Source organism: Cheilinus undulatus, linkage group 16 (assembly GCF_018320785.1).
Source record: "Cheilinus undulatus linkage group 16, ASM1832078v1, whole genome shotgun sequence".
Lineage (NCBI taxonomy): Eukaryota > Metazoa > Chordata > Actinopteri > Labriformes > Labridae > Cheilinus > Cheilinus undulatus.
The window spans coordinates 47,488,190-47,501,721 of NC_054880.1; the positions used below are offsets into that span (position 1 = coordinate 47,488,190).

The following is a 13,532-nucleotide window of genomic DNA, read 5'->3' on the forward strand; positions in this document are numbered from 1 at the left end:
TGCCCGATTTGGAAGTTGAGCCAGTTTCTGACGATATCTGCCTATTTTTTCGGCCTCAGTTAATACTTTTTTGCCAGTTTATATCAATTTTCCATCACATTTCACCAATTTTCCACCTATTTTTGCCAATTTAAAGCATTTCAGCCACATTTTAACTCCCTTTTACCTCTATTTATGCCCATTTTTACCGTTTTTATATAATTTCTGCCACTTCTAACCCATTTCTGCTCCTTTTAAAATCCAACTTCACAACCTTTTCCAACATTTTTTTTGTCATTATTAACCCATTTTAGCCATTTTCAAACCATTTTCATTCTTTTTTTGACATAAAGGATTTACATATTTAGGAAGGCTTTTTACTAGATACATGAATAAATACAGATATTTGTTTCTTTGATAAGAGTGGTTATTATTCAGGTTAAATATAAAATATGAATATCACAGCTTAACTTCACAATGGATTTTGCTGAGTGCCAGAAAGCTCTCCCATTTACCCCCCTTTATGCACAGCCTTGTCTCCACATGACTATCCTTCAAATTGACTATTCAATTTGGTCAATATCAAAACAGTTTTGCAACTTAAAACCCATTTTTGTCCATTTTAAACCCTTTCCACCATTTTTTTCTGCCTGTTTTTGCCACTTCTAAACCTATTCTTGCCACTATTCACCTATTGTTGCCTCTGTTAACCACTTTTGATGCCTATTTTTGCTCATTTTAACCCATTTTAACCACATTCCATTATTTGATATGCACATTTTTGCCAGTTCAACCAATTTCTGCCAAATTCTGCCTATTTTTCTGCCTTAGGTAACCTTTTTTTTTGCCAATTTATATCAATTTTTCATCCCATTACACCATTTCTGTCCATTTTTATAACTTTAAAGCCATTGCAGCCACTTTACCACTATTTATGTCCATTTTGCCACTTTAACCAAGTTTGGTAATTTTTTTGGCACTTCTACCTAATTTTTGCCATTTCTAACCCATTTCTGCTTCTTTTAAAATCCAATTTCACCACCTTTTCCACCATTATTGACCCATTTTAGCTATTTTTCAACCCATTTTTATTCTGTTTTTAACAACAGTGATTTACATTTTTAAGAAGGCTGTGTACTACACAAATGAAAAAACTAAAAACATTTGAATTTTTGATAAGAGTGGTTTTTATTCAGGTTAAATGAAGATGTGGATATCACAGCCTAACTTTACAATGGACCATGATTTTGTTGACCACCATGGTCCTCCATTTTGGCTGGGCCCCAGAAAGCTCTCCCTTTATCCCCCCTTATGGACTGCCTTGTCTCCACATGACTATTACTGAATGTTCATGGCTGTTCCACCACCTTCAGGTCCAGTGGGGGTCCCTGGTCTCTGGAACCTTTATTTCAGGGTTGTTGGCTGAAATGGTTAAGAACCCCTGCTCTAGGCAGTAATGCTCGTCAGCAGGAGAAAAGAACAATAGCATACCGTTTCTATGTTCCTTAATAAACCATACTGTTAATCTATCACAGTAAAGTTTTACTTTGCCAACATGTATGCATTAGAAAAATGATTGGGTTCAAAAATGCATCTGCTTTCTTCAGTTTCATGTGTAGGAAAAGTGATTCTCAGGGACCTTCACATATTTAGTCTGGTTTAGACTTCCTAGTAAACACACAGGAACGTTCCAGCTTCATAATATAGATGAGAACTGACTTTGGCATGAACTGAGAGCTTGATATTTTCAAGGATATTTTCAAATGTTAGGCAGGTGCATTAAACTGTTTTTAAGACTGAATGCCTACCTAATATCAGACAATTCTGATTTCATGTACAATGCAGGTCTAAAAAGTCCTTTGCACTTTTTAGTCATTAAAGTACCAATCTAATGTGGTAGAACTGTCAGTGTATCTGTACTGTTGCACCTAATGTGACTTCTGTCCTATATTAGGATTCACAGCCAGCTACACTCCCCTTTGCATCTCATCCTCCAAGGAACAGGCAGGTGTTGTGGTTGAACAGGATTTAATGCTAAAAAGGTGTGAAACTGAAATGATATACAAGATTGCAAAGGTATTGATTTACAATCAAAGGCATATCACATCAGGTAAGTACTGTACATAAAATTAAGTGAACAACTGAAGGTGACTATAATGAGGTAAATCACAATAATTCAAAAAAACACTGCTGTATGTGCAACAAACGCAAGTCTCCACGTGCTCTCTAACATGTGAACCACACTAAATGTGCTGCAAATATATATAACATACTTAACAATATACACTCTAATAACAACCTTCACTACAATACTCACTCATATTGCCACTCAAAAGGAAACAAACGGATGGCTGACGATAAGATTAAAACACACCATCTCTTGTAGGAACATGGAGAAAACTAGTTCCTGTGACATCACTTCCCTAACTCTGTTGAATGGGACTGTTCTAACTGAGAGACTGTGCCCCTAGAGGCCTGGAAGACAATAAATAAAGAACTTGTTCCAACACAGTATCTGAGCTCTTGTCTCAACATTTTAGCTCTACTTGGATCCCTGGAAGCTTCCTCTGGGATGGGAGAACAAGGAGGATTTTGGAGACCTGTGGTCTCTGGCCTGGACGAAGGAAAGAGAAAGAGAGGCACACCAAATGACCATGAAGGTAAGACGCCTAACTCTCTGTAGTCATCACTGATTGGTTGTTTCCTCTCTGTAGTCATCACTGATTGGGTGATTCCTCTCTGTAGTCATCACTGATTGGTTGTTTCCTCACTGTAGTCATCACTGATTGGCTGATTCCTCTCTGTAGTCATCACTGATTGGCTGTTTCCTCACTGTAGTCATCACTGATTGGCTGTTTCCTCACTGTAGTCATCACTGATTGGCTGTTTCCTCTCTGTAGTCATCACTGATTGGCTTATTTTTCTCCTGTAGTCATCACTGATTGGCTTATTTTTCTCCTGTAGTCATCACTGATTGGCTGTTTCCTCTCTGTAGTCATCACTGATTGGCTTATTTTTCTCCTGTAGTCATCACTGATTGGCTTATTTTTCTCCTGTAGTCATCACTGATTGGCTGTTTCCTCACTGTAGTCATCACTGATTGGCTGTTTCCTCACTGTAGTCATCACTGATTGGCTTATTTTTCTCCTGTAGTCATCACTGATTGGCTTATTTTTCTCCTGTAGTCATCACTGATTGGCTTATTTTTCTCCTGTAGTCATCACTGATTGGCTGTTTTCTCTCTGTAGATCCTTGATCTGCCATACCGGATTTTTAAGCAGCTTTTCCCACCATGCTACACCACAGGTAGGAGCTGGTCAAACCTCCATCGTTTCCTCTGAAAGTCCATGTGGTGTGGTACTTTTTAAATGGAAGCATGGCCTCATGTTAAATCTTTTTAGTTTGTGTTTACTTTCATAGTTCTAATGAAAATGTTCTTTATTAAACAGAAATCAGTTTTTCTGACTCTGTTCTTCCTGTTTTTGTCTGCAGTGATGATGACTCTCAGAAACCACTACACTCCTCTAAGGAGAGGAGGTTAGTAATAAAGCATCCTCATCGAGATGAAAACACGTACACCTCTTTAACGTTTGTCTCATGCGTACTTGCTTTTATGTTCAGTTCCAAAGTGTGAAACGTTCAGTAAAGACAAAGAAAACGGGAAGTTTCCTCTCCTGGGTGAGTCCCAGACATTAAATTAGACTTTCAGAGAAGGTTAATTCTTCTGTAGCTAATGTTTTGAACTGTTTCTTCTGTTAATTCTTGCAGGTAGACATTTCATGGTCATGCACTATATCTGTGACAGACTTGGTCAGCCCACGGAAGTGGGCTTCTTGTGTACGCTTTGTCGGAGGAGGCTTATAAACAAGGAATTTTACACCCATGTGTTCAGCCGAGAACACATCACAGCATTTCTAGTGAGTATTTTTAAGGACAACTTTGGTCCATATGAGATTATCTTATTTTCTCCTCCTGCCTGACAGTTTATGAGTCTACTACAGAGGAGAAACGGCAGCATTTCAGAGATTTCCTACATTAAACCTCTGACAGATTAACAAATAACAACGGCTAGAGACAACAGCACTGCTGGACGGATGGATGTAGTATACATACACACACACACACACATATATATATATAAGGGCTACAGTAACTGGTTCTTTTTGTAGTCGAGTACTCTATCGATTCTTCTGGCGATTAATCGAGTTCTCTAATTAGAAATATTGATTTATTTAATCAGTCACTTTTACTTTTTTCAAGAGAAGTAGTGCAAGACAAATAAGAAAAGAAGATTGGTCCCTTAAATAAACAACTTCCATATTAAAAATTGGTATTTACAGCATCTCTAAAGAAAATATATTTTACAAAGTGCAATGAAGTTCTGATAACAATTTACATTTCTTATAGACAAGGAAAAGAAGTTAAATAATTACATTAGATTATGTCATATTTTGGGTTAGGGATCTTTTTCCATGAAAGTTTTGGTGCCAACACTTTATTTCCTCTGTTGTAGTTTATTTCTAATTCAATCTAGTTTGTCATTTAAGTAAAGGGACACTTAATCATTTTAGCATCCTCTACTTTATGCATGAATGTAATATTTCACATTCTAGCAGGAATAAAGCTCCATCATTCACACAACGGTCTGATGATGTCTGAAAGGTCAACCTTTAGGTTACAGGAATATGGTCTATTTTTTAAAGGGTGTTCACTTTAAATTTTTGCACATTTTTGTTTGTGAGTTCATCCACCATAAGATAAAAATCTGACCTTTAAGACCATCCACTGACATGGACACATTTAAAGGGATAAAGCTGCTTCTATGACCTGTTCAATCCTGACTATATGATGATGAACTTCGAGCATTATTCGGGATGCTGAAATTTAGAAACTACACTGCAATCAAGACTTGAGTGTGCTGAATAACAATAGTAGCTAAAATGGTACCATGGCTGTGAGTTTGACAAGGCTTTAATATTTTTCACTTTTAAACCCTAATGATCCAATCTTCCCCGCTGACTGCTGTTCATTTTTATGGAATGTTTTCCCCCAGAAAGGGGCAGGGCTGGCATCGTTTGGACAAAGTACCCTACCCTGGTCGCTCTTATCAATCATTAAAATTGTGTATGGTTTACATAACTGTCCCCCTGGGGGCGCTAGCAGAGAAATAAGCATGGTTGGACTTCATATTAAGTACCAGTCAGTGGTTTGTTTTCACAGAAAAATGATGACTTTAACCAGAGTTTACATTTGTGTGTTTGTAGAAAAGTTTCCACCCTGGGTCGATGAATCCAGGAATGGACTCAGAGATCCTGCTGGACCTGGCAAAGCAGGCAGGAAGTGATCACACCACACTGAATGTGCAGGTATGAGGTTTCTGTCTCACAGAGATGAGCCTCTTTATCATTAATCCTGGTCTCATGTTCAAATGCTCTCCTCTGAAAGGAAATCCAGTTAGACCGGTCCATTTGGGAGCCATGCTCATATCAACAGGGTGAGTTTATGTTATGATAGAAGACATCAGCACCTGCTACCATACATTTCTTTTTGACTTTACCATTTTTTTGTATTCCAGCATATTCCCTCCTCACATATATCAAACACAAACAAGGGCGAGGAAAACTCTTACCCCCCATCACTGCCAAAAAGAAGCTGGGTACGTTACACCAGATCCTACTCATTAGAAACATGTCTGACTGTATGTTACCAAGTACAGCTGAGACCAGAGTCTCTTTAAATCAAGGACTCTTTGTGTTTTATTGCTTTAAAGTGCTAATGATGAATAACACATGCTCCACAGTCCCCAGAGTCACACTGACAACAGAAAAAGACGGCTCTGAGAAAAAGACTATGGAGCACTGTGAGAAGGCTGGAGGAGGAGCTAACACCACCAATAAACCAGAGAGTAGAGTCAAAGAGGAAGAGGAAGTGGACATGAAGAGTCCAACACAGAGTGAAAACAGATCAGTGAAAGCTTGTGCAGAGGAGACACAGAGCAGTAAGACATGCCCGGCACTGAAGGAGGAGATGATCGAAGAGCCAATAGTGACAAGACTGCATGAGGAAAAGAGCAGGGAAACGGCAGCAGAGGCAGACGTCAAACCTGGCCAGACTGTCAGAGACAGAGGTATGTGCATGCTCCTGTGATTTAGAGCCTAGTCAGTAGTCAGCCTCCCTCTGAAGTTTTCCTGAACTAATGCTTCACACATGTCCCTAAGACAGGGAGGGCGGGAAGGGAGGGAAGCCAAGATGGCCATACAAAAGTCCTTCTGCTAATGCCACACTATCACAGCATTAATGAGTGGTGGCTGAAACACAGCAGCTGCAGAAAATAACAGAGTTGATGGAGCCAGTGGTCCTCATCTGATCTGAACTGTTGGTGTTTTCACACCACAACCTGTGAATAGGTGTGAAGTTTGTTCAAGAAAAACAACTGTGACGCTTGTATTATGCTCTGCTTATGTTTTATCTGATACCATATAATAGAAATCACAGGCTGTGAGGAGTTTGTACTGTTTGACAAGAGCTGAAAGAAAATACGCCTCATGATTTATTAGTAAGTCCTGTTAAAACATAAGGAGTCCAGACCACAAGTTCACTCCTGGTTGACATCAAATGAAGTCAGACATAGAACTAAATTCAGCTGATATTAGTCTGGCCTGGCAGCTTTATTTTAATGAGGGATTAAATCAGTCTGGAGATTGAACTGAATCACTCACCAAAGTGAGATCTGATGAGTGATCTGAGAGTGAGGGGATCTGACCTCCTGAGAGCAGCTGCTTTTAGCCCACTGTGGAGAAGATGTTTGGGGTACAAGGCAAAGACCTCTCACATTTGTGCCACTTTGATTGGTTTCTCTTCCTCCACAAAGAGGATGGAAAGAAAAGACATGTATCAAAGAAAAGAGAGGAAGGAGCAGCTTAGTCTGTAGGGACCTGGACTAGGGCTGGGCGATAAATCGCAAATTAGATTAAATCATAATACGGCTGCAATCTGCAAACCACAGAAGTTGCAATACTAATGTTATTGGAAATGTGTAAAAATACTAGCTGAATACATTTCTTTTACAGCAGCAGAGATTTTATGCTCGTTGTGTAACATTAAATTGTGTTTTTTTTTCAGGATGATTTGCAAAAATCCTCTTTTTTTGTGATTTACATATGTTTTTCCTAATCAAAACAAGTGACACAAAAATGATAATCCCCTTCACCCTCAGAGATTCCTGGGACCATTTTCTGTACACCCTAATAATTTTTAACAAGTTTTTGAATAGTTGTATGTTTATTTAATTAGCCAAAATGGCTAAGCTTTGAGAAAACCGACAAATTTGTTCCTTCAGACAAAAACTGCCCCACTGAAGACCATTGAAAATGCCATTTTTATCCCACATTTATCCTAACTTAAACCAATCCATACCTTGATGTTAAGATTTAATTTTGTACTATTAGCCTTCAGTGTTTAATTTTTAAATTAGTTAACCAGATGCTCCTACTTTTTCTCCATTCTAAGCATGCAACAAAGTCTCACACTTTGGACTGTTTTCTAAAAGAGTACCTTGCTGCTGAAATGTTAGTGTGTGCCACTTTTGATGTTGGATGATGATTGTGTGTGTGCAGGTGCAGGTGAGGATGGGATGTGTGGGCGTGTGTGTGTGTCTATTTAATGTCCAGCTTTATGCACACTCTGTGTTTATTCAATCATAAAAACATGTTACAGCAGTTTACAGCAGTATAAGTTTTTTTCAATGAAAAAACAGTGGGGTTAAGGAACCATACTGGCCTTTAAAGGGTTAAAATTTCCCAAAATACATTTATTATTTGATATGTATTAGGACTGTCAAAGTTAACGCATTAATATCGCGTTAACTCAAATTGCTTTTAATGCTGCTAATTTTTTTTGTCGAACGATTAACGCATGCACGTTCTGTATGACCCTCGACCCATCCCGTAGTTTGCCAGACCAGGAAGTGGCGCCGTCGTGATGCGGTACAAGCGAGCAGAAATGGATAAAGGACAAGGACTTTTGAGTGACAGGTTCAGCTTTCAGATCATGTCAGATAAGACTGAAGTTATTTTCTCCTACTGTCAACATGAACAGAGTTACAGGAAGTTCGTAGAGTCTTATATAGCCCGCACCACTCGCTGGCCATGCACACCGCGAATGCAGAGAGCCGCCCCCCTCGCCATGCTGGATTTGTTTACAATGGAGACGCTCAGACAACTCTGCAGGGATGGACTCGGTATCTGGTAGACCGGGCATTTCCCGGTGTGCCGACGCACTTTTGGGCCAGTATGATTTATTCATTTATTTAGGCTATTATATCTGCCATGAACCGGCACCACAGCTGCGCTATTGACTGCTGACTGGTCTGATCACGTCCCCTAAAGGTCCGCTCTCATCCCCACGCAGCTCCTGCTTGAAAGTGAAAGCATTCAGAAAAAAACGAAACTTAATAAAACGATCGACTGGAACTGTGAATAAACGCCAAATTTACATAACAGTCAATCAAGATGCTGCAAAACTGTCAAAGCCTCTGCAGTCCCTGTAGGAGATTGTCTGATGCTGGTGAATGTACAGCTGCATCATGAGGAGGAGGAGGAGACAGAGCAGCAGAGGCTGGTGTGTGACAGGAGAGCAGAGGTTAGTGAATGAGCTCTGTAGAGTATCAGAATAGAAGCTGAAAGCATTATTAGACTGTGGCTCTCCTTTATTTAGGAAGAAAACATGGTTTTAGATTAAATCTGTAGCTCTTCTATGATCTGAAGAATGAAGAGATGGTTCAGTCCTCTTACTACACCTTAAAAGTTCTTCACTGAGACTTCTTTTACTTTGTGTGTTCATGAGTTTTGAAAAGAGGCTTCATATGTGTGTTTATTGACATCATTCCAGTAAATCTACTGGACTGATGACAGTCATTTCTTACTGTCAGCATTTATTTTACATTTGGACTACATTTTTTAGTTTGAAAGTAAAAACATGATAAATAATAGCAGACATTTTTAAGTAATGACTTGCTTTTTCTCCTGAGCAGGGCAGATGTGTCCACCTTACTCACATCAGAACAGTGAAACACCATTAGATGTGTCTGTGCCTTACTGCTGAGCTCTCAGCAGAGACTTGACTTCTTTATGTCCATGTGTGATGATGAGATCTGTTGTTCTGTGTTCAGCTGCTGAGAACAGAGGAGGTAACTTCTAGAAGTCTAAAGTTTGACTCTACATTGTGGTATGATTCAGTAATGTTACATTAAGGTCAGTATCTCCATCTGTTGGTCTTGAGTTTACCATGTTATGCTCTCAGCAGATTTTTGCAGCGTTCAGTATCTCTGAGCTCAGACTGGAGAATGTTCTGGACTTTAACTGTTGTTGTTCTGGGTTGTTGGCATGAACAAACATTTGCATAAAGAAAACATTTTTGTCCACTTGTGTTGATAAGGGTATTTAAATCTTGAGAAATAGTACTGTAAGGTACATTTAGAATAGACAAAAAAAGTGTGATTAATTTGTGATTAATCACGAGTTAACTATGGAATTTGTGAGATGAATCGCAATTAAAAATTTTAATCTATTGACAGCCCTAATTTTTACAGCAGTTTTGGGGAGGTGGCTGATTTCTGCCCGAAAGAACAAATTTGTGAGTTTTTCTTTAAATCTGACACTACAGAAAAAAAAAAAAAAAAATGCATGAAAATAAATGTTGCTGCCAATCATTATCCCATCTCAGGACCTAATAATCATAATAAGCAATTACTAATTCAAATGTACTTTATGGAAATTATTTCAGTTTGTGTGGAAGTGGAAAAATTAGACAATCAGATAAGCTCTGCAAACGGTTCAACCTGAACTGGGAACCAGTGGGCCACAGGTTCAAGCCCGTTTGAGGAGCAAGTCTGGAGATGGGGCTGGTTTGGTGAATTCTCTGGAACAAACTGGCAGAAGCTGTGATTGTTCAGCCTTAATCAGAGCAGAGTAGCTCTGCAGACCTGAAGATGCTGGTCTGAGATCTTCACAGGTGTGCCATGTTGACTGTGAAGTCTAAGAGGGAGCATTTCATAACCAACAGTAGTATTTCATATCAGTGCTTAATCTGAGTTTCTTCAGTTTCCAGTGGATCCTGACTGTGCATGCTTGTGCATTTTGCGTGTTTGTGTGGCATGACTTCTGGTTATCTTCGTCTTTCTTCTTTGGCTTCATATTCACACTCCTAGAAAGCAGCTGGAATGGTCGGTGGAGGGAATCTGAGGTGATTCATGTGAGCTGTAAAGGCTTGAACCAGAGCTGAGCCATGTTTGAAATATGAACCAAAGAATAGTAGAATGATGCAGCGAGAGAACGAGGCTGCAGGATAACCACACCCATCACTAGTGGTGGCTGTTGGTAGCTGTTGATGTTTAACCTGTAAACCCATGTTTGTTATCTGCATGTGCATGGCAGTGATTGGCTAGCATTAGCAAGCACCTGCTGGATCCATAAGCTTCCAGACAAGGGCTGTGTGTTTGTCTGGTAGGTTGTGTTCAGGACAAAGACGTTGGCTTGTTTCACTGTTTTAGGTCATGACTAAAGATGCTCCCTCCTGTGTTTCTGGATTCTTCTTCATGTGCTTCTTCATGGATCTCAGTGAGAAAGAGTCAGACTGTGGTTCCATCTGTACTTTTTTTAACAGCACTGAAGCTCCAACAACCTGACCGCCTGTGGAAATATCTCCAGAAGACAAGCAGAGCGCCTGTGATCGGTCTGTTCCTTTGATTTTCTTACCCTTCTAGTTGCTGACTAATCTATGTTCAGATCATTGTTGGGTAGTTTCTGGTTTAGAGGTGATGGGAAAGGAAATTACTCCTCCTGTTGTCTGATAGTTTTCATGTCTTTGGGGCTTTTCTACCAGCTCGTCTCAGAGGAAAGACTGATACTGCTTTCTTTCATGTTTAAATGTTTTCCAGGCTTAAGTGCTCTTATTGAATGCTGCTGTGATGGACGCCATCCCATCTACCTCTGTCAGTGCTGCTCTGTGAAGATCCAGGAGAACGAAGTGATCAGCCATGTTACCAGAGCGCAGCACCAGAAGATGTATTTGGTGGTGGGTCAATGTCAAACAGACTTCTAGACTCTTTAGGAGAGATAACATCAAATTAAATACTTAAAGTGATCCTAAAAGTCTGACCTTTTTAAGAGTGAGTGAAACCCTGGTGCATACTACAGAATCATAATTAATTCAGCCATACTGGCCCAACTGTTCATATTTTTATCCTAACATTGAAAATTCTTTCTTCTAATTTTACTAACACGTGGTCAAATGCACAGCCCTCAAAGCTCAGCTGGTGTGTTTCTACCATCAGGGTTTCCAGCAGCTCCCATGTCCACCAGGGATGAAGAAGGGGATGAAATTCTCCCATTTTGCTTCTCTGTTGGAGAAGGACATGGGATATGGAGAGGCTCAGGTTTGGCTTCTGTCGTATAAACTCCTATAACAAGTCCAAGGAGATTTGAAATGATTATTAACCTTTTTTTTTTTTTTTTCTCTTTTTTTTTTTTGCTGGACTCCAGGTTGTGGATCTGGATGATGAGATCTACAATAAGGTCTTACATCAGAGTTTTGATTTGGGTCAGTGTTAATCTCCTCTTTTAAAGTTGATTTTTATTCTTTTAGAGTCCAACAAGTAAAGTATTTTCCATCATTTCCTCACAGCCCTCCAGACAGTAAAGGCAGTACAGACAGAGGGAATAGTTCCTGAATCCCCCTTAAACTCTGCTCCACCTGAGGCTTGGTCTGAGGCTCCGTCTAAGGCTCCATCTCAGGCTCAGTCTGAGGCTCAGTCTGAGGCTCCGTCTGAGGCTCAGTCTGAGGCTCCATCTCAGGCTCAGTCTGAGGCTCAGTCTGAGGCTCCGTCTGAGGCTCAGTCTGAGGCTCCATCTCAGGCTCAGTCTGAGGCTCAGTCTGAGGCTCCATCTCAGGCTCAGTCTGAGGCTCAGTCTGACGCTCAGTCTGAGGCTCCGTCTGAGGCTCCGTCTGAGGCTCAGTCTGAGGCTCCATCTCAGGCTCCGTCTGAGGCTCCGTCTGAGGCTCCGTCTGAGGCTCCATCTCAGGCTCCGTCTGAGGCTCCGTCTGAGGCTCCGTCTGAGGCTCAGTCTGAGGCTCAGTCTGAGGCTCCATCTCAGGCTCAGTCTGAGGCTCAGTCTGAGGCTCCATCTCAGGCTCAGTCTGAGGCTCAGTCTGACGCTCAGTCTGAGGCTCCGTCTGAGGCTCCGTCTGAGGCTCAGTCTGAGGCTCCATCTCAGGCTCCGTCTGAGGCTCCGTCTGAGGCTCCGTCTGAGGCTCCATCTCAGGCTCCGTCTGAGGCTCCGTCTGAGGCTCCGTCTGAGGCTCAGTCTGAGGCTCCATCTCAGGCTCAGTCTGAGGCTCAGTCTGAGGCTCCATCTCAGGCTCAGTCTGAGGCTCAGTCTGAGGCTCCATCTGAGGCTCAGTCTGACACTCAGTCTGAGGCTCAGTCTGAGGCTCAGTCTGACGCTCAGTCTGACGCTCAGTCTGAGGCTCCATCAGATCCATCTGAGGCTCTGTCTGACGCTCAGTCTGAGGCTCATTCTGAGGCTCCATCTCAGGCTCAGTCTGAGGCTCAGTCTGAGGCTCCATCTCAGGCTCAGTCTGAGGCTCAGTCTGAGGCTCCATCTCAGGCTCAGTCTGAGGCTCAGTCTGAGGCTCCATCTCAGGCTCAGTCTGAGGCTCCATCAGATCCATCTGAGGCTCTGTCTGACGCTCAGTCTGAGGCTCCATCTCAGGCTCAATCTGAGGCTCCGTCTGAGGCTCATTCTGAGGCTCCGTCTGAAGCTTGGTCTGACGCTCAGTCTGAGGCTCCATCAGATCCATCTGAGGCTCTGTCTGACGCTCAGTCTGAGGCTCATTCTGAGGCTCCATCTCAGGCTCAGTCTGAGGCTCAGTCTGAGGCTCCATCTCAGGCTCAGTCTGAGGCTCAGTCTGAGGCTCCATCTCAGGCTCAGTCTGAGGCTCAGTCTGAGGCTCCATCTCAGGCTCAGTCTGAGGCTCCATCAGATCCATCTGAGGCTCTGTCTGACGCTCAGTCTGAGGCTCCATCTCAGGCTCAATCTGAGGCTCCGTCTGAGGCTCATTCTGAGGCTCCGTCTGAAGCTTGGTCTGACGCTCAGTCTGAGGCTCCATCAGATCCATCTGAGGCTCTGTCTGACGCTCAGTCTGAGGCTCATTCTGAGGCTCCACCTGAGGCTTGGTCTGACGCTCCACCTGATGCTCCGTCTGAGGTTCCGTCTGGGGCTCGGTCTAAGGTTAGGTCTGAGGCTCCACATGACGCTCCATCTAAAGCTCCACCTGAGGCTCATTCTGACGCTCCACCTGATGCTCCGTCTTATGCTCAACCTGGAGACCCCTTGTCCAAACCTCAGACTCAGCATGAAGACGCTGCTCTCCAGGATAACTATCAGGTGAGTCAGTGTGGTCTAGTTCAGGTTGATAGGGCCGTTTTCACTCCTCCTATTTCTGTTGTCGAAGTTAACACTTGGACTCAGCTTCAGCTTATTTGCATTGATTTC

At 41.9% G+C, this 13,532-nt stretch overlaps 1 protein-coding gene across 5 annotated transcripts in view; it reads left to right on the forward strand.

Moving 5' to 3' along the window:
- LOC121523492 (mucin-12-like) overlaps positions 1-13,532 on the forward strand; it is a 74,745-nt gene that overhangs the window by 31,466 nt on the left and 29,747 nt on the right. For all 5 annotated transcript variants that reach the window (XM_041808402.1, XM_041808403.1, XM_041808404.1 and 2 more), the window contains 14 exons: positions 2,520-2,639; positions 3,228-3,285; positions 3,472-3,516; positions 3,601-3,657; positions 3,748-3,896; positions 5,244-5,345; positions 5,425-5,473; positions 5,555-5,635; positions 5,780-6,106; positions 10,642-10,710; positions 10,916-11,052; positions 11,312-11,413; positions 11,520-11,577; positions 11,662-13,424. In XM_041808402.1, coding sequence (XP_041664336.1) covers positions 2,520-2,639; positions 3,228-3,285; positions 3,472-3,516; positions 3,601-3,657; positions 3,748-3,896; positions 5,244-5,345; positions 5,425-5,473; positions 5,555-5,635; positions 5,780-6,106; positions 10,642-10,710; positions 10,916-11,052; positions 11,312-11,413; positions 11,520-11,577; positions 11,662-13,424 — 3,117 coding nt within the window. The remainder of the gene's footprint in view (positions 1-2,519; positions 2,640-3,227; positions 3,286-3,471; positions 3,517-3,600; positions 3,658-3,747; positions 3,897-5,243; positions 5,346-5,424; positions 5,474-5,554; positions 5,636-5,779; positions 6,107-10,641; positions 10,711-10,915; positions 11,053-11,311; positions 11,414-11,519; positions 11,578-11,661; positions 13,425-13,532) is intronic.